Here is a 22,457-nt window from a genome sequence, read left to right on the forward strand (position 1 = left end):
TTTGGCATTTTTTTCATACATAATTTAGGGATGCTTGCACATCCCCATTCCATGTATGATGTATAGACTTCCTGGATTCCTTCCATTCAAGTCCAACATCAAATCTTTTGGGATCTTTTTTCAAGGGCTATCTTGAGGAATATATGGATTGAAAGAAACAACCGTATCTTTAACTTGCATTCACATTCTCCTCTTTATGCTATTGCCAAAATAACTCATATGTTACTTTCTTGGATTTTTGCAGCTAGGGATCTGACCCATTGTTCCCATGAAGACTCCACTCGGACTCTTAGGGGCTCCCTTGATTTCCTAAGCGCTAGACCGGAATGTCTCACCGGCGCAACGACCACGCATACTTCCCAGGAGTGATATGTTTCACTCATCAGCTTGAAAAGACCTCGGATACCAGACGGTGGACTTCGCTTTCTTAGCTATATTTTCTTCCTTTTGTTTTCAGCTTTTCTTTGTTGGTTGTTTTAGAGGTGTGCTTCACCACTTGTCATTGCTTCGTACATCTCATCTAGTCTATAGTGATTTTTGTCATTTTCTTTCTATTTCAGTTCTCTGTTTGTTTCCTGGTATGCATATTCTATTTCTTTTTCGTTTAATAAATTTGTGGTTTATCTAATTTATTAAAAAAAAAATACCCCCTTAAATTTTATAACAAATACCTTCTCAAAAAATAAAATTAGATTTTTATGACATCACAAACATGGTTGAAAATTATTGGAGAAGAAATTATAGGAATAATTTAAATTAAAAAACACCCTTAAGGGGTATAATATCTCAAAGCCATTTGCAATTGATACAAATATCTTTAAATATCAATAACATTGGTCATTAAATAGAGCTTTCACAAATAAAGATACATGAAAAATAATCTACAATCCGTATAAGAATTTTATTCAATAAAAAATAATAATTTAATGAACTAATTAAGGGAAAAATTCAAACCCTAAATTGTAAGCATGGTCAAGAGTTTTTTAAGTCAAATAGCCTAAGCTATCAATGCAAAATTGCTTTCTTATCTATCTATTTTCTACACAAGGATACCAAGAATTTGTTTTTTATTTAATTAAAAAAAAAAAGGATGATGAAAAATTTTCTCAGTCCAAATTCTCTGCAATAAAGGGCAACAATAAAATAAATTTTTTTATTAAAGTCATATAAAAATTATTAATTAATTAAGATGTCAACACACTTTATATAATATATAATATAAGTACAATGGTGATAACATGGATGACGGATAGTATATTAATTAAATATAAAATAAATGAAGACAAATTTGGAAAAAGGATAACAAAGAAAAAGGGAAATTGTAAAGTGTTTGAGCATTATAGACAATAATGCAAAGGTTACAATTTCATATATATACATAAAAAAATTATATAAAAAAAAATTAGATGACCTTGTCCGTTAAAAAGAATAACGAGATTTTTGAACAAATAAATAACATCTTGGTTTAAATGTAAATTTAATTAATTAAGATACAAACACCGGGACACCCCATGCATTATTATAAAATAAAATTTTAATTCAAGAGAAAAATCCAAATTAATGCCAAACAAAAGTCTTATCATGTGTTTGTTTGGTGCATATCTCTTTATCATTGAGTCATCAACTACTACATTTTGTTGTTATATTATGTGCCAACAAGTCAAGCCATCATCATTCAATGTATTCATGTATATGTTCTTGACAAAGGAATTGGAGGTTTCTCTAAAATCAACACCATTCCCAATAAATTGCCTAATTTTGTTTCGATAGATGTCATGTTAGGAAATCTATAAATATTTAAATATTATAAAACAAAAAGATTCAATATCATATCACTATTTATCAAGTGACGAGAGGCACTAACACATGTCCTTTGCGTAACTTACTGAGTGATAAAAATTTAAATCCTCGTTAAAAAATTAACTCACAGATGTTGATGCATCCCTTCTCACGTGTCCTCCGAGCATTAACTCAAACGCAATAAAGATACCAATAGATGATTGTCATTTTTAAAAAAAAATTGAAGAAATTGAGTGAAATAGCATTGATGATGTAGTGGCCAAAAATTAATATCATTTTAAAGTAGTTTTCATATTTATTTTACAAAAATTAAAATAAAATTTGAAGTAGAAAATAAGATTTATATAAAATTTTACTTTATCCACTATGATGAAAAATTTTAAGGTAGATTTAGTTCAAGATTAACGAAAATATTAAAACCAAATAAACTTCTGAAACGGGGATGTCTCACTTCAATTACTTACCTACAATTTCTCCTAGGGATTAGTGAACACTCTAAATTTAAAAAAATTACACATGAGGATATATATATATATATATATATATTATATTACTCATTTTTAAATAATCTCTTAAATTAAAATTTAATCTAAATACTATCATACCATCTTAAATTTCAAATAAATAAATATATCATTGTTATTTTTTTAATAATTTTTAGGGGAAATTACTGTTCACCCATCGTAATTTTCCAAACTTCCCAAAAACCCCCTCCTACTTTTACACACCCCGGACAGCCCTTCCGTTAGTGTTTAACTTCACTATTACCCCCTATCGTTCACTTCAAATGGGTCCATGTTGTGAAATCCCATTTTTGGCCTTAAAAATAGTGGGAAAGGAAAGCGCCAAATCACATCATGTTCAGCCTTTTCGAGGGACTTTTCGCTTGGTTTCGATAGACAATGCATAGGGAGTTGCATTGCATCTTGTTGTTCTCCTCATTTCTCCTCATTTGAGTTGTTCGACTTGATTCTGCCGGTTGCATGTACTGGTGAGAATCTCTTCGTTGCTATCAGTTTGACCATTCAGCAGGAGTTTATTATGGCAGCTCATTTGTGGTAGTCTGGGTGAAGTTTATCATACCCGAAATATATAAATCGGTTTCTCCAACAGAAAATGAAGTTGATTTCCATCGGATTGGTCAAGTGGACTTCATCTTCAAATGAGCTGTATTCGATTTTATTGTCGAGGCAGAGCATGTGCCATTGTCGTCTCTGTTTGAAAACGAGTTCATTTCGTTGTAAAGTTCTTCTCGTTTATGCTTATCTTTTTGTATATTTTAAATAATGTTTAACTATTTGTTATTATCCTTTTAAATATATTACTAATATGTTTAATAATTGTCATATCCGTTTAATACTTGTCATCCCCGTTTAACATTATCTTTACATGTATAACTTTTCATATTAACGTTTAAATTATCAAAGTCTCTATGTAAAACGGTGATCTTTTTCGTTTGATCTGAATTGTTGGCGGTGCGCGTGGCGGTGGCGAGGTTATGGTATCCGTGCATAAGAATTAATGAGCGGCATTAATTCTTATGCGCAGTATACTAAATATCCGAACACCCGTTCCTTGTAATCAGTCAATGTCGGTCCACTGTGCGTTTAATTTTTTTCTCGGATATGAAGAGTCAGCCTGCTTGTGGACTTCACACCATAAATAACCAGGAAGAACCCTTCCCATGGACAACCACTCTATCTGAAAGGATGTTTCTTGAACCTCCTTCCTTATCTTGAGAATCAATCAGCCGTAATCACGCAACAAGTTAAACTATCTTTTCTTGCCCAAGCCGAAATGCTCGCATAATTGCCTGAATGCAGAGGATTCTCCAGCGGTGGATGACGGGCAAGCAATTAAGCGAGCTTTTCGACTTGGGTAAGAAAAGAAAGTTTTCATGTATTGCGTGATTGCGGAGGATTCTCTAGAGGAGGGAGGTCAGGAAACATCCTTTAAGACGGGGTTGATATTTATCACTTGAGACTTTTTGTTACCGTTTAAGAACATTACGTCAGTGTACAACTATGTCGTTCTGTGTTTAACTAACAGTATCTTCGCTTAAGTCCGACCATGACACATTGATTAATAGTCCTGTTCATGAATGTGTTTGTTTAACCTTTTTTTTAATGTTGTACGTTGTGCAGGTTCAAGTTGATGCGCATGTTATGCAACCGCTGTGAGCATTCGAATGTACAGACACTTGTTTCGTTATACGAGGGTCGAGTCGTGAGTGTCCAAAGTCCTTGTAAATGTTGTAAATGTTGTAAATGTTTTGTAAATGATTTGTAAATGTTGTAAATGTTTTGTAAATGTTTTGTAAATGTTGTAAACGAATGTTTTATTTGAATGTGAACTTCTGAAATTTAAACAGAGACATAGTAAAAACAATGTGGGAAACAAAAGAACGTCATTGTAAACAATAGAAATAGTTAAACAATACTCAAGTTACTCTTTAAACAATGACAACAGTGTTTAAGAAAATACGTAAAGATGTTTAAACAGTGACCCAGGAGGTACCCATCTTCAACGCGATGTCAGTGAAAGCATTCAATTTAAACAATAACATATATTTTAAACAGTTAAGTCACTATATTTAAACTTTTTACGTATTATTTACATGATATAGACTTTATTTAAACCGGTAATCGTTATGTTAAACACTATATGTATCTGTTTAAATATAAAAAAAACTTGACGGTTAAACAGATACTCATGTCGAGCGAAGACAATACGTCTTCATCGCGACAGTGGCATATATTTTTCCTTTTTTGCCCTTCTGATGGAGGGAAAAATACCGCTCAATCACATCACGTCTAGTCTAACTCCATATCGAGCGGGTACTTTGCCGTCGCCGACTCGCCGAACTCCATATCGACACAATTGTCGAATAGATTCCGCTGTCGAGATATGCAAGTCGAGATTAGAATACCGATTAAATACCAAACAGATATTAATCGGACATAATTAAAGAACTTACCATGTCCAACGCGTCCTTATCGTACCCCGTACATGAAGAATAATGCATGTATTCTTGTTTATCATTGTCCAGGACGACGACATGGAAGTGGTCGATCGTGATTATCGGGAGGATGACAATTTGAACTTCATGCGAGTTCATGTGCAGCATCCCCGACCATAGCCATAATTGTTTCATGTGCGTCGTCTCGCTTTGACATAAACAGTAGCAAGGGGTGCGGTGATTGAGTGCGCTTCTTGTGAGGATATGGCTCTTTGCTGAGCGACTTTTGTATTATGCCTACGAAAGCGTCCCATCACATCATCGATGACCATCTCCTTCCCCTCAGCGGCGTGTATAATTTGTCGCGTGTGGTCTTGGCGACGTCATTTTTCCACACGAGCAGTCTTTCGAGGTTAAAGCGATAATGAGATATAATAAGACCATATTGTAAATATTTAAATGATATTATCAATTGTTACATGATATTATATATAATTAAAGCGTTAAGTAGACAAAGTAAATGATAACATAAAGGCATTAAACACTATTAGAAAATCATTAAACACTATAACAAAACCTTTAAACAATATCATAAAAACTTTAAACTTACCCGTCCATAGAAGCGGTTGAGGAAGATCCTCATCAACTCCTCGCTCGTATTTGTTAAAGACGCGACGAGCCAACCCATTTCTTCTTCTTGAATAAAAAGCTTTCCGAGCCAGTCCGGTCCTATTTTTTTGATTGGCCTTGATCATCTCTCTCGTTGCTCGGTCGGGGTCTTCGACATCATCTTCCTTCGATCGCGGGGGACGATGGCGGCAAAGCATCAACCGCATGACACATCCTTACATGGTTCTTGTTGTGGTGGGATTGTGTCCCGCTTGGATGCGTGATCTTGTCGGCCACCGCCACGGCCATAGCAACGATTCAACGATCTTCTCAACCGTGGCCATGACAACATCATCATTGGGAGACACACCCTTAACTTGTTCTTGATCTTCAGGGATTGTGTCCATCTTTGATGCCGCAATCTTGGCAGCCGGTTCCACCGGGTCGAGGATTTCATCAAGAAGAGAGTTAACGACCTTTTCAACCGCAGCAACGGCCACATCATCTATGATGCCCTCCACCATCATCGCCATGTCATCAACGGCGACAGACTCAGTAACAGCATCAGCCGCCCATGGTGTTGCTATTGTTTCATCGTCAGCCGGCAGTGGAGACAGAGGCGATTGTTCTCCTCTTTTTCGCAAGTCTCTTGAATGTGGCCGCCTTGGAATGACCTTCCCGATGATGTCGTCGTCGTCAAATTCCGACGCCTCGTTCGTCCGGGTGCTTGATTCTTTGGAGTGATGGCGCAGCCGGTTGTGAAACGTCCTTCCGAGTGCCTCAACACGAGCGACAAGTCGAGGAAACTCGATCGTCAATATCTGGCATGCTGCGTAAGAGTTGCGGTGACATCTTTCGCCTAATGTCGCGGTGGGAGTGCCCACGGTCGGAGGGGCTGCCATGGTCGGGAGGCTGCCACAATCGGGGAATGTCGTTGTCGTGGTAGGGGGTTGTTACAATCTGCGGGGTAGGGGAGGGCTTCTTGGCTCGAGAAATCGCGTGCGCGTGGTGGGGTCGGAAGTAGGAGAGCAGGCGTCCGGGCACGCACGATAGAGGCTGCCCTCTCATCCTGCCTTCGAGCAAGTGGTTCAGGAGCAATAGCATCCATCCGTAAACTAAACATATGTAAACCAAACAATTTCAGCGAAATCATTCATTTTAAACTATAAAAACTATATTTAAACAGAGTGTTTATATATTTAAACATTATAGAATATAATTAAAGCGGAGAACAAAAATATTTAAACCAATATGAATAATAGTTAAAGCGGTAAATACTAAAGTTAAAGCGCTAAATAAAATGTTTAAACATTAAAGACTTATGTTAAACATTGTCCATGATTTATTACCTCTTTTCCATCGAGCGATGACAAAAGTTTGGTTTCTACTGGTCAGCTTGCTTCGGTGAAAGTACTTTCACCGTAGCGACGATCCTTGGGATCTTGCAGAAGCGGACTTTTCTTTCCCGTTCCGGTCATCTCGTAAAACCAGGGCGTTAAGCGCGGCCAAAGCAACCCTTAATGTATCCCGTGTTGGTCTTCTTCCCGTAGCGATCTATCTTGCGCTCGAGCGGTACTTGCTGGAATATCCTCCATAAGCCACTGCGTACGTCGCTGCGCCCATGCGTATCGCCCCATGGGTCGGTAGATCATCGACATAATCAGCGATCCGGTTCGAACCGAGCATGAGCGTATTTGGGAAGAGGATCGTACCCATGAGGTACACCATCAGGAGTTTGACAAAATTATCTTCTTCTCCCCTCCAGCCGAACAAGTTGCACTGAGTGCTCTTGATGGAGTCTCTGTGTCTCTCGTAGGTTTTTGATAGATACCTCCCTTCAAACGCTGACCGGGTTTTCTTCTTTTGAAAGACCACTGCGTCGCCATCGCAACGCAGACCAAGAACGAGGGCCACATCTTGAGGTTTGAAACTTCGCGAGCTTTCCCGATCCTCGAATTTATTGGTGCGACCATCGTACCTTTTGCAAAAAGAGAATCAAGAAGGGCCCTCTCTTGGTATATAGCTTCCACTTTCGATGAGCAGCTAAGCGAGTGTCCGTCGAATAATCTCCCAGATGTCGAGGGTCATGTTATTTTTTTCAATTCGACTAAAGTCTCCATTCACGGGTGTCAAATAGCATCGCCCACTAACTAGGGTTGACCGCCATAATCACCATCCTGCGACAATAACAACACATTCAACATGTAGTATTCACAAAAGTTTAAGCGCAAATTTAAGGTTTTAAACGGTAAACTCTCAATTATTAAACAGAGATATCAAATGTTAAACAGAGACCCGACTTATTAAAGCGAGACGAGAATACTTAAAGCAAATGACAACAAAACTTAAAGCTGTAACATCTCATTTCTTAAAGCGTCAACCTCGTTTTGTAAAAGCTGCAACCATATCAAATGAAAGGAGAAATGTACATTATAAATATTACACAAATCATAACAATCGAAAAAAACTTTTTTTGATAGTGTATCTGGGGACGAAAATGCAAAACAAAAACAAAAACCCTAGCCGAGAAATCTCCCGTGAGACTAACAAAAACCCCGAGTAGAAATCCCCTGCAGACTTCGATATCTTCCAACAAAAAGCAGGGAACACAAAACAAAACCGAAAAAAATCTTTCTTTATATGAGCAGGTTAACATAAAAACCATACTCAACATCTTAGATTGCAAAGTCGATGAAATGCCAACTAGTTCTGCTGGGGGACTTCTCCTTTGAGATACTCGGGTGGAAAGGAAAAAGTGCAGAATACGGAGGCTTAGCGGTAGAGACAACCGGAATCGACTGGAAATGGAAGAGCTGAAGACGTGAGTTGAGAAAAAGCAAGTAAACGGCTCCAATAAATTCGTCTCTGGGGTTACCCCTACGGAAAACCACCCCACTTCCTCTCAAATCGCCGAGATGGTGCGTAGCACGACTCCCCATGCAAGGGCATTTTCGTCCCATAAAATTTGAAACTCACTCCGTTCACATCCGTTACTGAGGGTTTGGGGGTTTGAAAAAGCATAGAGTTTAAAAGGAGGGGTTTTTAGGGATTACAAAACTAACGGGGTGTTTTTGGCAATTTTACAAACTTAAAGGGTTTTTTTGGCAATTTCCACTAATTTTTACCTAAATTAAAAAAAAAACTATTTAGAAGTACTTGTGTGGTTTCAAAATCATGCAAGTTCCTGATTTTTTTACTGTTAATCACTGACCAGAATTTAGGGTAGGGTTTAGATTTAGGTTGTTTATAGTTTTATAGTTATATACGTGCATAATACTTAAAACCACACTTTGCTGCTTCTAGAATAAGAAAAGATTATTATGAGAGGTGTGAGACAACGTTAATGAGATTTGATTAATGTGATTATTTTAAAATTTTTAAAGGTCATAAAATCGCATAAGACTTCAAAGAAATAAATTTAAGTTGATGATTTGCAATGAATTTGCAACAGATGTAATAGTTTTTTATCATTTCCATGGAAATCAGATCATCATCTTCAATTATATATTGGTGACATTTTGGGGTTCAATATGATTAAAAAATTAAGATATGAATACCGTGATATACTCCATGCATTAGAAAATAACAATTTCATAAGCTAGTTAATGTAAAAAATTTAAATGCTTGAATGTTAAGTAAAAAAATCTTTTTTAAGTCATCAATCACTAATCAATTGGTAAGTTTTATTAATTAATTAATTATTTAGTTGGTTATTTAAATGGTGTCCGTGAAGCTGGGGTTGAGGATGGCGTTGTTGCTGCTTACGAGCTTAATGCATGGGTTAACTGGGCCTTGCCTGATGGATTGACTCATTTTGGGCTGGGTCGGTTCCTTTGGAAGCCCGGCCCATTCCATGTATGGCCCGTGAAGCCTAGAGAATTCTCCTGCGTTGCCGTGAGATATATTATGAGAGTTTGTCATAATCTAAGTAACTAAATAAATAAGAATATATCACAATAAGAATGTCTACTGAATATTATTAAATAAAACTGAATGTCCGGTGAATGTCTCGGTTTCTGATTGAAATATTCTCTTATTAAATTCAAGGTGAATTATAGTGCCTCTATACTCATGCACATCTTAAAAGCAATTTGTTTTGGTGAAATATTCTTCATCTTTTAAAAATAATATGGCTCACATATATACACACAAATACATGTATATATATAGCAATATTTGATGGTCCACATACATAATTTTATTAGATTAGAATGTCAAATAATCTATGATATCTTGTGTGATGAATTAATTGAACAATCAATCCAATCACTCAGGAATTCAATATTAATAGCTAATCTCTAACTTCCAAGCATATCAGCATATCTATTCATGAGTAAATCCTCAAACACAATAACAGCAGTAGTATAATTCCTCTCAAAATGAGAAAGTCGATCTGATTGACAAACAACTAGAAATATACTGGTATTCAAAGCAAATACAGAAATAGAGCTCACAGAGCTGTAGATCGGACGAAAATGAGTAGAATCTATGGTAAGATATGTGGGAATGTCATCCCTCCCAACTGGTCACCGGAGAGCCGCCGGAGAACCACGCCAGGCCTAAGCTTCTTCAATGTTCTTTCCTGCCTCTTTTCTTCCTCGCTCCCCTTCTTTTATATTTACTCCTATAGTGAGCATACTCCTATCATGTTCCAGCCCATCATTCCCTTCTTCACTGCTACGTGGCATCATTGATTCATTTCCACAGCCAATATGATCTTCCCCAGCTGCCACTATGCCGAGAGTATGATAACCCTCCAATCTGCTACTTCTGTGCCTCCTTCTATTGCTCCTGCGGATCACTGGTGGAGATGCATCCACCTCAGCAAACTCAATCACATCAACTCCCTTGCTCCTCAGCACGTGCCTCTCTTCATTTAGTCTTTTTGGTCTTCCTAAGACTCCAGTCAACTTCCCTGTATTCCCAGTATTCATCACATCTTGATACATGAGTAATGCTATTTTAGATTTTTTTTTTTTTTAATAACTTCATTATATTTTATTCAATAATACTATGAATATAGTTGAAATTAAGATGAAAAGTCATTGATGAGATGATTGTGTATTTGTGTGCATTAAAAGATAATTCAAAGGCTATACAAAGTGTGAGTACAATTAATGAATTGTATGAATTTTCAAAGACAAAAACATAAATAGATGATTTCACAAAAATATGACATCCATTTCATGATTGATTTTAATTAATAAATAAAACTTTCAAGTAGATAAAAAAAATATGAGGGCAGAATTGTGTGTTGAAATAGTCAAATATAATAAATAAAAAATAAACAACTATTATTTTTAGTCGTCAATTTAAAAAAAAAAAAAATAATCTCGAGAATAAAGTAGCATCTTTCAAGAGATGGATTAGTTATGGTTGAACTTGTTATTCGGAAATTAATAGATCAAATTATTCTATTCCCCTTGATTATTTAGTTGTGGCTGTGATTCCTAGAAATAAAAACTTATCTTCATTTACTGTTACCGCCAAACACTAGAATTGATTAACATATATGGGAATGGGAACGCACTATATATGCAATGTACAAATAAAAATATTTTATGCTGATTAATGTAAAATGAAAATCTAAATGCCGAAACAAAGCCTTATTAAGTCCTTGTTCATTCCAGCCCTTTGAGTCATCAACTTCTTTATTTTTTTTAAAAAAATTCCGAAAGACCAACCTTCATCATCTAGATATACTTCCCACAAAGAAATTAGAGGCTCTTTCCCATGAAATTGTTTGCCTTTTATTTTATGAATGCTAAATACTCATGCAAAATGATAATTTATTTGTGAAGCTAATAGAGCTAAATTCCCATAAATTTTGCCATTGTTTTCAAATTTTTATTATTAACTTAAAATAAGACACACAAACTTCACAAATAAATCATACAGTTACCAACAATATCTTTATGTATTGGTACCGGGATCTCATATTGTTAAAATTGATAAAATAGGTTAAAAACATAAAATATGTGGAGTGAGAGCTCTATCCACAACCTTAACATATAGTTTGTCTATATTTTGTCAAAAATAAAATAAATTAAATTAAAATATTTGAAACTAAACAAATAATAACACATGCCAATGATTAAGTATTTAAGTTCACGGTCATCATACTATACCAACGGTGAAACTTGTAAAGAATTAAAAGAGTTTTTAAGAAGAAGATCAATCTTTATTAGCAATAAAGATGGCTATATAAAAGCCTTGTTAGTGCAACCGCACTATTATTGGTATGATTTGACACATACTCAAGATGACGTGGTAATCTATGTGACATGGCAAAATTGATGACATGGAGAGTATGGTGACATGGCAATCAGTCTTGGCTTGCAAGCCAAGACATCTTGAAAATCTTGGTGGAGTTATTCAAGACCATATTTATGAGATGTGATTAAAGACTAAATATGGAATGAAGACTAATTGAAGATTTGATTTGAAGAATCCTTGATGATTGAATTGATTGATTGAAGATCTATTGAAGGCAAGATTTGAGGACCAAACTTGGGTGAATTGAAGATCAAGTTTGGAGAATCTTTGAAGACCAAATTTAGGTGGATTGAAGACTAAGTTTGGCAAGTTTCATTGAAGACGCACAAGGACGTGCGCCCCTTGCGAGGAGACTGCGTGATGAGGAACTGAGAAGGTAGGCTAGTTGCCGACAGTCGGGATCGGAAGATTTGGCTGCATCGACTCGAACTAAGCATGACCGGGAGGTTGATGGGTCTTGAGGTCATCCGCAATGTAACCAGAACTCAGTCAAGTCAGCAGTCAGGGCCATGTTGCAACTTATGTTACAACAGGAGTTGCAACAGCTAATTTCGGAAGGTTTTTAAATTAGTAGCCACGGAGATTCTAAAAAAGGTATGTGCTATATTTGGGACGTTGAGGCGTCTATATAAGCTACATTGCTCGTAGATTGTAGGTGTGACTCTTGGGTGTCTCTTGGAGGAGAGGTGGCGAGTACTAGACAATCTAGAGAGGGTAGTGATCTTCATTGAGAGTGTGAGTGACAAGTATTTGTACTCATATATTTTTACCTCTTTTAGTGGATTGTTTATCTCCGGGCTTGGCCTCCCAGACGTAGGTGAGTGGACGCCGAACTGGGTTACCAATTTTGTGTGTCTCCTTTTTGTTTTGTTTGTGTGAACTTTCTTTGATGGTTTGTGTGAGATCTATCAGTGCTTGAGTGTTCACTAAAACTCATAAACCACACCGGCGGAACTAACAAGCCTTACAAACTAACTGAAATACAAAAAGATAAGGAACCACATCTAACAAACTCCTCATATGCAAAAACTAATTTAATTAACATATTTATTAATTAAATCTTAACAATAATAAAGATTTATTAACTAAATCCTAGCAAAACTAAGCTTAAGCTTAGCCACAAAGCCACGCACATCCAGTGCTTTGACCCATGGGATGAAATCCTCGTTGTTTAAAGGATATGCAAAGTGTGAATACAATAAAATCAATTGTAAGAATTTTCAAAAATAAAAATCATAAATAAATGATTTCACAAAAAATCTGCAGTCCATTTCATAATTGATTTTAATTAATAAATAAAACTTTAAAGTAGTGTTTTGTAGTACGGACATCTAGAATAGAGAAAAATAAAACTTTTGCAGTACGGATATCCTTTAAATAAAACTTTAAAATACATCTTTTTTTAACTACTTCCACTAGCACTCTAGGTGGAACCTTTGGTTACCCCGTAACTGTCGTTGCTTCTTCTTTTGGCAAGGCCTTTTCCCGTCACCGGAGGCTGTTAAAGCATGTATTCACTCCTCGGTTGGGAATGGTAACTCCACGCTATTTTGGTTAGATAATTGGTATAACGGGCAAGATGCTAAGTACTACTGGTGGGAGGAGTTCCTGTCGACTACTTCTCCTTTCGTGACAGTTAGGGATTTGCTCTTGGAACTCCCCTCTGCTGCTATGAGGAGAGATCCTCTCTTGATTGAGCTCAGCTCCAGAATCACCTCTGGGTTTGGGGATATCTCGGATCATAAATCTTGGAAGCTAATTCTGATGGATCTTTCTCGATGAAGTCTTTTTATAAATTCCTTATCGACAGGGGGCTAAGATGTAGTATCACTCCGGTGATCTTCAAGTGGTTTGTGCCACAGAAAATAGCTGCTTTCATGTGGTTGGTATGGGATAGGAAGATCCTCACGCTTGACACTCTTTTTGCCTGTAGTTGTAACAAACTCCCTACGGCAACATGTCTCCTGTGTTGCTCTGCTATTGAGTCGATTGATCACCTGTTTTTCAGGTGCCTTTTAGCTCGAGACATCTGGGACCGCCTCGCTCTCCCTTTTTCCTTCCCACGTGCCCCCTTGTCCTGCTCGGACTTATGGGGACTATGGTACCGAGAGCTTAGCCCTCGTCTCAAACTGCCCTGCTCTTTGGTTGCTAGAGTGGTTTTGTGGTAAATTTGGCTTGATAGAAATAACTGTGTTTTCAGTTCAGTGTTTATTTCTTTGCCTGCTTTATTTTTAAAATTTGTTACATGTACTTCTCTTGGATTCCAGTGGTTCCTACTAAGGAGATGCACAAGCTTGAGGAGTCTATTGCTGCTAGGGGTGTAATCGATTGAGTTCGAGTCGATCAGTAGCGAGCTCGAGCTCGACTGCAAATTCGGTACTCGATACTCGGCTCGAGCTCGATCGAGTATTTATTTTATAGCTCGAGCTCGAATCGGTACACAAATCGAGCTACTCGAGCTCGCTCGATTAAGCTCAAAAAAGCTGAAAATAACCATAAACATTATGCTCGAGCTCGAGCTCTACTCGAGCTCGAAAGTTTTTCCCCTTGATTTTTATCAAATAAATCTAATATTATATATATACATACATGCTTAATTAGGCTCGCGAGCACTCGAGCCAAATATCACAATACTCGAACTCGGCTTGCTCAACTACTCGAGCTACTCAAGCTCGAGCTCGGCTCGACTGTGATCGAGCCGAGTTCGAGTTTTCACCGAATCGAGCCCGAGTAGCTTGCGAGTAGATATGTATCATTTACACCCATAATTGCTGCGGTTCGGTGCTGTATCCAGTTTTCAAGCCTCCCTCGCGAGGAGCCAGATCCCGACAGGGACGACGAGTTTCCCGGCTAGTTGTCCTCCTGATTTGCTGCTGTGTCCTGGAGGAGTCCCTCTCTCCTCCTCCCTGTGTTTCAGTGCGCTGTCTCGTCTCTTAGTATTTGTTTCCCCTGTTGCGTGCTTTTGTTTCCACTTCTAGTGGAGTTGTTTGTCTGTTTTTTTTTCTTTGTACTGTTTTCCTCTCTTTTTAATGTAATTGTGGTTTATCCACTTTATCAAAAAATAAAAATAAAATAAGAAGATGGAACTGTATATTAGAATAAAATAAATATAGAACAAACAATTATTATTTTTAGCCGCCAATTTAGGAAAAAAAATTCAATAATCTCGAGAATAAGGTAGTACTACACTACTACCTTTCAAGGGATGGATTAGTTATTCGTGATAATAAAACATGTTTTTTATAATTAAGATAATAGATTAAATAATTCCATTCTCCTCTATTTTTTAGTGTTTTTGGTTGCGATTTCGAGAAATAAAGACTTGTCTTCATTTATTCGTACTGCCAACTACTACCTAATTAATTAACATATGGGAATGGGAACACACCATGGATTAATTATACAAATAAAAAATATTTTATGCTGATTAATGTAAAAAATAATTAAAAAAAATTAAATGTTAAAACAAAGCCTTATTATGTTCTGGTTCACAGCTCTTTGAGGCATCAACTTCTTCATTTTCTTTCTATAAATTTTCATAGGCCAATCTTCATCACCTGGATGTGCTTTGCACAAAGAAGTTGGAGACTTTTTCTCAAGAAATTATTTGCTTTTCTTTTATGAATGCTGTTCAGCAAAATCTAAATGTGTAAATACTCATGCAAAATGATAATTTATTTGTGAAGCAAATCGGGCTAAATTTTCGTAGATTTTTACCATTGTTTTCAAATAATAATTAAAAAAATATAACAGGTTCCATAGTTCAATTGCTGTGACATATGTTCACAAGTAAAAATAAAGATCTCTTATTTTTGTTCTTTGAGAAAAAAAATGATTTAAAACCCACTTGAATTTTATAACTAAAACACAGTATAACTTTTAGAAAATATATTTGGGTTTCTCAATATAATACATAAAAACCAACTAGTTCAAGCCTCTCCATTTTCACCGCAAACTTCTAATTTTTTCCACTTGGGTCAACTTCTAATTAAAAATTTAATGTCAATTTATAATTTAAAGTGAGCGATAAAAAAATTCAACGCATCTCAACAATAATACATGGAAATGATTAAGCTAATGAAATAACGGATTATTTAGATTGAAACACACAACATAACATTTTCAACATTAGCAATACTACAACAAGATAAAAACCGTAATCTTATCATCTACACCACATAAGCATTAGGTGCCAACCTTGGTATGGGCCGAGCCACCAAAGGAACAATACGTTCTAAAGTCAGCCCATACTCCACATCCATGTTCATATTCTCAGGAGAAAGCCCATCAGGCAAGGCCCAATCAAAGCCATGCACCAAGCTGGCTAGCAGCAACGTCGTCATCCTCATCCCGAGCCGCATTCCGAGGCATATCCGGCGGCCGGCGCCGAACGGGATCAGTTCAAAGTGACTCCCTTTCACATCCACGTCAGCATTCTCCCCGCCAGGAAGGAACCGGCTTGGGTCAAACTCCATTGGACGAGACCAGACCTCCGGGTCTCTACATATAGTCCACACGTTGACTAGAAGGACAGTGGCTTTGGGAACGTAGTAGCCAGCCACTTCACATGCCTCAGAGGCTGTGTGTGGGATTAAGTGAGGGACTGGTGGGTGGAGCCTGAATGTCTCCTTGATAATGGCTTCAAGGAGGGGGATGTCACTCAGGTCAAGCTCAGACACTAACCGAGACTGCCCAACAATGGAATCTAACTCTTTCTGTGCGGCGGCGAGGATGTCTGGGTGACGGATAAGCTCCACCAACGCCCACTCCACCATCAATGATGTAGTATCGGTACCACCAATGAACAAGTCCTGCAAAGTTGCAAACACATCCATTCAAATTAATCTCTTTATAATTAACAAGTAATTAATCAATTAATTAATTAGAAACCAATTAAGTTAGCACGTCACCGTGAGCAAGGCCTTGATGTCGGTGTCAGTGAGCTTATAATTATCAGTTTCTTTATCTTTAACATCAGCATCCTTCAACCTTAAGAGCACACTAAGCAAATCTTTACCTTCAGCTTCACCTTCAATTGCAATCTTAGGCTTAGACTTGTGTTCATCTATGATTTTGGTTAAGGTGTTATCATACCAACGGTGAAGCCTTTTCAGCTTAGCCACAAAACCACGCACATCCAAAGCTTTGATCCATGGGAAGAAATCCTCAATGTTCAAACCAGTGGCGAGCTTTAAGTTCTCTTCTAAAACCTTCTTAAACTCTTCAACGTCTGGGCCGTTGTCCTCCTCAAACACTCGTCTTCTGAACAGTGCTCTTGTTAAGGCGTTGGCAGCACAAGCATTCAACTCTTTCCCTACTTCCACACCTACAGTAATACTAGTGTCCTTTGCTTGCACGAACTTGCGAGCCAACAGTGACACCTCCTCCTCTCGGACGTGGCGCAGGTCGTCAAGAGCTTTATTGGAGAAGAGATGGATGTTGCACAAGCGGCGGAACATGAGCCAGCCAGGGCCGTAGGGCATTGAACCCGGGGCTCTGTAGCCGTAGCCCATGTACTCACCGATGGTGAATTGTGGTCTGTTGCAAAAGTTGGTATCAAGAGTGCGGAGGAATTGGGATGCAACATCGGGTGAGTTGGCGACAACAACGGTCACAGAGCCCAACTGGAGTCTATAGAGAGGGCCATAGATTTTGGAGAGGGTGTGCAGTGTTTCATGTGGCTTGGAGCCGATTTGATTTAGGTTGCCGATGATTGGCCAGCCTTTTGGACCTGGTGGTAATGGAGCTTTGTTGGTTTTGTTCTTTTTGTTAGAAATGGAGATCATGAATATGATGAAGATAGTGGAGATGAGAAGGATTGTGAGGAGAAGGAGAAGAGAAGCCATGGTTACTGTTTTGTGTTTCTCTGGTGACCGTCTCTGTATGTGTGTTATATAGATCAATATTTGTCTAGCCCTGTTGGTTTTTATTAGATAATAATTATTGGTTTTAAATAAAATGCAATTGAGCGTGTTTTCAATGGAGTAGTTGATTTTATTTTTTATTCTAATGGATGACTTGTTTGGATGTACTTTTATTTTCAAATTATAGTGCCTAATTATTCGTTTTGAAAATTTCTCCGGCATAAAAATTGTTGCATATTTAAATTAATATTTATTTAAATACTTATTGTCTTTTGATATTTATTTGGGTGTTAAAAAAACGTTTATAAGTGTGAAATTTCTGAAAGCACAACTTTTTTTAATGATATAATTTTTAAATATTTTCTTTCATTTAATTTTTGTACCTTGATTCAGTTGATTGTACTTAATCACAATTTTTTTCATGCCATTCTTTGCATTGTTTATAATTATGATAACTTCTTTGAAATTCAAGTCATGATTTGATTAGGGAGTGAATTTGAAGGCCAAAAAATTATTATTATTATTATTATTATTATTATTATTATTATTATTATTATTATTATCTCCCCAACATCAATAATTGGTTTAAAAAAACTAATCATTTGAATGTTTATTTTTCATTTTTAAAAATTAACAATTGCTTATGATAATAATTGTGCCTTTTGCAATATCTATGTAGAAAATAATTTTAATAAAAATTATATTATTACAGTTAAATAATCTTGTTTTTTCTAAGATCATAAAAAACAAAAATAGTATAAAAGAAGACTTTTTTTGAGACTGTTATTGTTCTATGTTAACTTTGTGTTTTTCTACTTTTTTTAATCATTATTTTCTCCCGTGCTCATAAACTTATTGCAATTTTTCTTATTCATGTTGTACCCTTGTTTTTTTTAATATAATATAAAAAATGATTTATTTATTTAAAATAAAAACTAATAATTTGAAAATCCCAAATTTTTTTAATGAATGGCCTGCTGATGGGGAGAACAAAGTCATTTTTGACCATTTCGTGGTTGAGCTGATTGGATGTGGTTTAATATAATGTTTAATTGCTTAATTTGTGGATTAGGATCATAAGATATAATACTATTAATATCGGCCGAAAAGAGTTTATTTATTTAATATGTAGCTAGCTAGTCACCTAAGCAACAACTTACAGATGAAAGCATCACTTGATGTGAAAGCTTTGACTTTCGTCTATTGGATCCCTCAATAAATAAATAAATAAATAAATAAAATAAAATAAAAAAATTTTAATAGTTATTTATTTAAAAAATATTAAGCAAGCATAAAACTCCTTGATTAACGTCAGCACACTCGACAAGCTGATCACTTCTTTGCGTCTGTTTGAGCTCACACGGGGTGAAATTAATTGTGGTGGTGCTGCTGAAGATGGGAGCCCACACCCCATGCAAATTAAAGCAAGAACTCAAAATCTATCTTTAGGTTAAATGTCTTTGCTCAGAAATAGAATTCGCCCATGATGGCAAACAATAGCTTGATTTCAGCTTGATTGAGAGTATCATTTAGGCAACCTCACCGATGAGGCGACGACACTAAGTAGAGCTATCATTTGATCAAGTTGTTAGTGACCAACTCGATCAAGCTTTGTCTAAATTTTTATTAAGCTTAGTTCTAGAACCTGAAACAGATAAATATATTATTAGTTTATAGATGTATAATATATAATAATATTATATAACATGTCTTGTTTTTAATTTTAAAAAATAAAAAAGAAATTATAGATGTAATTATAGTTTCAAACTAAATATGCTTAAATTTAAATTGATGAAAAAGTATTATTTAATTTTGATTTTAATTAAAATTGAGTAGAGCTAGGATTTTGATATTATCTTACTTAAATTTTTTTCATAGTAACAATCAAGATAATGTTTATAAAGAAACAACTAATTTTGTTCTGCAAATAAAAACATAAAAAATAAGTGGTTAGAAAAATATTAATAAACTAACTACTAAAATAAGCAATGTGAACAATATATTGATATGACTTAGAAAAATAACACTCTTCTATTAAAAAAAATGATATTTTACTTTCATTACAAACCTAAAGTCAAATGTTCGACTTCTATTCAATGAATCAATTTGATAAATAAGTGTTTATAATTTGTCCATGTTTATAAAAATAAAATAAACAAATAATTGAAGCACAAATTATCATCCATGATGAGTTGAATGTTAAGAAAAATTCAATTATGAAAATGAAGAGACTTTTAATTCTTTATATACATTTAGTTTGGCAAAGAGTACCAATGTAAACAGGAAAAAAGAAACGGCACAAGAGTCAAAGCTTATAATTTAGCTCACACCATTCTGATAGGAGACATTAGAGTCGTTGTGCGTGTAGCAATAAACATCCATATAATAAAGTTATAATACAAATTATGTAATTATTTCCATTCATCATGTTAAAATTATATATATATGCCATTTAATAAGATAGTAGTAGTTAAAGAGTTGATAGCCCAACAACATTGGTCTTACTACAAAAAATATATGTAGTTTCAAGTTCAAATCTCGTTGAATCCAACGCTGATAATAAATCTTAAGTTATGAGTGCTGATTTACAATTTGAATCCTGGTCACCGGATGAAGGAGCACAAAATAGATAATCAAATTTTCCACATGAGTGCACACCCCTAATTATATATATGTTTGTCATATTTATCAAAAAATAAAAATAAAAATATTTTATTTCTTTATAACTCAAATACTAGCTTTATTTATAACTTGTCAATATTTAAAAAAAATTATAAATTTATATGGGAGACTATGAAATGTCATTTACATTTTAATATTTTATAGATAAAATTTAAAATCTCAAACTTGCTCCTTGTGGACTCTATAGTATTTTAATGGGGGAGCATGACATATACACATTCTAGAAAATGGATGAAACAAATGGATAAAGATATAGACATATTCTAGAAAATAGCTGAAACAATTCGATAAACACATACAATAAAGTCAATAAAGGATGAAACTGGACTACATACGCATCATGGGCCAACATTGGGATGGGCGGGGCCATGAAAGAAACACTCCTTCCAAACTAAGCCCAAACTGAAAGTCTAAGGCCATGAGGCGAAGGCCCAATCAAAATAATCGACAAAGCTGGTCAGCAATAACGTCGTCATCCTTAGCTCAAGCCGCATAGCTGGCGGCCGGAGCCGAAGGAGTGTTTCTTTTATGCATATTATAATTATTATTCCCTCCGTTTTTTTTATTTGTCGTGCTTGTTTTTTTTATTTGTCGTGCTTAACCGAATTTCACATACCAAGAAATATAGTTATTTCACAAAATTTTATAAAAAATTAGTTATTTTTTCAAAATTATCCATAATTTATATTTTCATATTTTTCCCTCATATTTAATTCAAAAAGATAATTAAATAGGATGTCAAGAATAAATTTGAAAAAAATAAATAAATAAATATTTTAAAAAATGATAGATAAAAAAGAACATGAATTTATAACAGATAAAAAAATCGAAAAGGAGTAATTTTGAATAATCTGCAACTATGTGAATGTGCGTGTTTTCAATAATTGATTGTGTTTTTCATCAAATAGTGCCTAATTATTGCCTTTTGAAAATTTTTCTCGCATATGAATTCGTATGGGTGACATAAATAATGACATCTTTAAATTAATAATTATTTAAATACTTACTGTATTTTGATATTATATTTGAGTGTAAAAAAATATTTTAAAGTGTGAAATTACTTAGAACACAAATTAAATTTTGTTGAATTATATGTTTTTAATTATTTTCTCTCATTTAATTATTTTCTTGATTTTACTTAATTACTTTTTTTTCATACCGACTTTTTCATTGTTTATAATTATGGTAACTTCTTTGAAACTTAAGCCATTTGATTAAGAAGTGAAGGCCAAAATTATATATATATATATATATATATGTATTTTTTTAAAATGTAATCCCTAACATCAATAATTGGTTAATAAAAGGCTAATCAATTTTGTTTAAATGTTTATGTTCATTTTAAAAGTTAACAATTGTTCACGAGTCACGACAATCTTATGTGTTTTGTAATACCCTTGCAGAAAATAGTTATGCTAAAGATTCAATTGGTGAAGTTAAACAAATTTGTTTTTTTTTTAAATTATGAGAGGTGGAAACAATACGAAAGAAGACTCTTTTTATTGGGGTGGTGCTTTTTTATGTTAATTTTGTATTTTTCTTCTTCTTTTCATCCTTGTTTTCTCTCCTCTCATGCATGTAAACTTATTATAATTTTCTTCTTCCTTTTGTGTACGCTTATTTTTTGTTTTAGTATAATATATTTATTTATTTATTGAAAAAAACTAATAATTTGAAAGTCCAAAAAAATTTTTTTAATGAATGGCTTTCTCATGGGAAGAACAAAGCCATTCTTGACTGTTTGGTGATTGAGCTGATTGGATGTGGTTTAAATATAATGTTTAATTGCTTAATTTGAGGATTAGGATCATAATTTATAATGCTATTAATCTAGAGCAAAAAAGTGTTTATTTATTGGTTTAATTCTTCGAGTAGTCCTTTCTATTTTTTAAACACACCTTTTGGGTCATATACTTTAAACTTTAATGTTTTAGTCCAACTACTGATTAAATTAAGTCATGTTAGTCCTTCTAAACCCTAAATCCCTAACCCTATCAAGGACTAACATGGCTCAATTTAATATGCAGCTCGCTAGTCACCTAAGCATTTAGTGATAGAGGAAAGCAACACTTGATGTGAAAACTTTGACTTTGGTTTATTGGAGCGAAGTTCGGGTTGCGTGCCCATGCACGTTGGGTAGTGTCACGGTCCTCATGTGACCTAGGCAGAACCCTTACAGGTAGCCACTAGGCTGCTAGCTATGCCCGTGAGGTGGATGCAGGGCACACCCAGTCTGCGCCCTCACGGGGCGCTGTGCCCATCGAGCG

General features: G+C 35.2%; 1 protein-coding gene across 1 annotated transcript; it reads right to left on the minus strand.

The window, feature by feature from the left end:
* Positions 1 to 15,794: 15,794 nt before the first annotated feature.
* On the minus strand, positions 15,795 to 17,496 carry LOC120274577 (flavonoid 3'-monooxygenase CYP75B137-like). The gene is made up of 2 exons (XM_039281121.1): positions 16,555 to 17,496; positions 15,795 to 16,455 (listed from the first exon to the last, which is right to left on the minus strand). The coding sequence occupies exons 1-2, from the start codon at positions 17,488 to 17,490 to the stop codon at positions 15,814 to 15,816; spliced, it is 1,578 nt and encodes a 525-aa protein (XP_039137055.1). The 5' UTR covers positions 17,491 to 17,496; the 3' UTR covers positions 15,795 to 15,813.
* Between the last annotated feature and the right edge of the window lie 4,961 nt (positions 17,497 to 22,457).

The sequence above is a fragment of the Dioscorea cayenensis genome, chromosome 13 (assembly GCF_009730915.1).
Source record: "Dioscorea cayenensis subsp. rotundata cultivar TDr96_F1 chromosome 13, TDr96_F1_v2_PseudoChromosome.rev07_lg8_w22 25.fasta, whole genome shotgun sequence".
NCBI lineage: Eukaryota > Viridiplantae > Streptophyta > Magnoliopsida > Dioscoreales > Dioscoreaceae > Dioscorea > Dioscorea cayenensis.

Coding starts and splice junctions, on each gene's coding strand:
- LOC120274577 (XM_039281121.1), bottom strand. CDS start 17,490: ATGGCTTCTCTTCTCCTTCTCCTCACAATCCTTCTCATCTCCACTATC. Junction 16,456..16,554: donor ACATCAAGGCCTTGCTCACG/GTGACGTGCTAA, acceptor GCAACTTTGCAG/GACTTGTTCATTGGTGGTAC.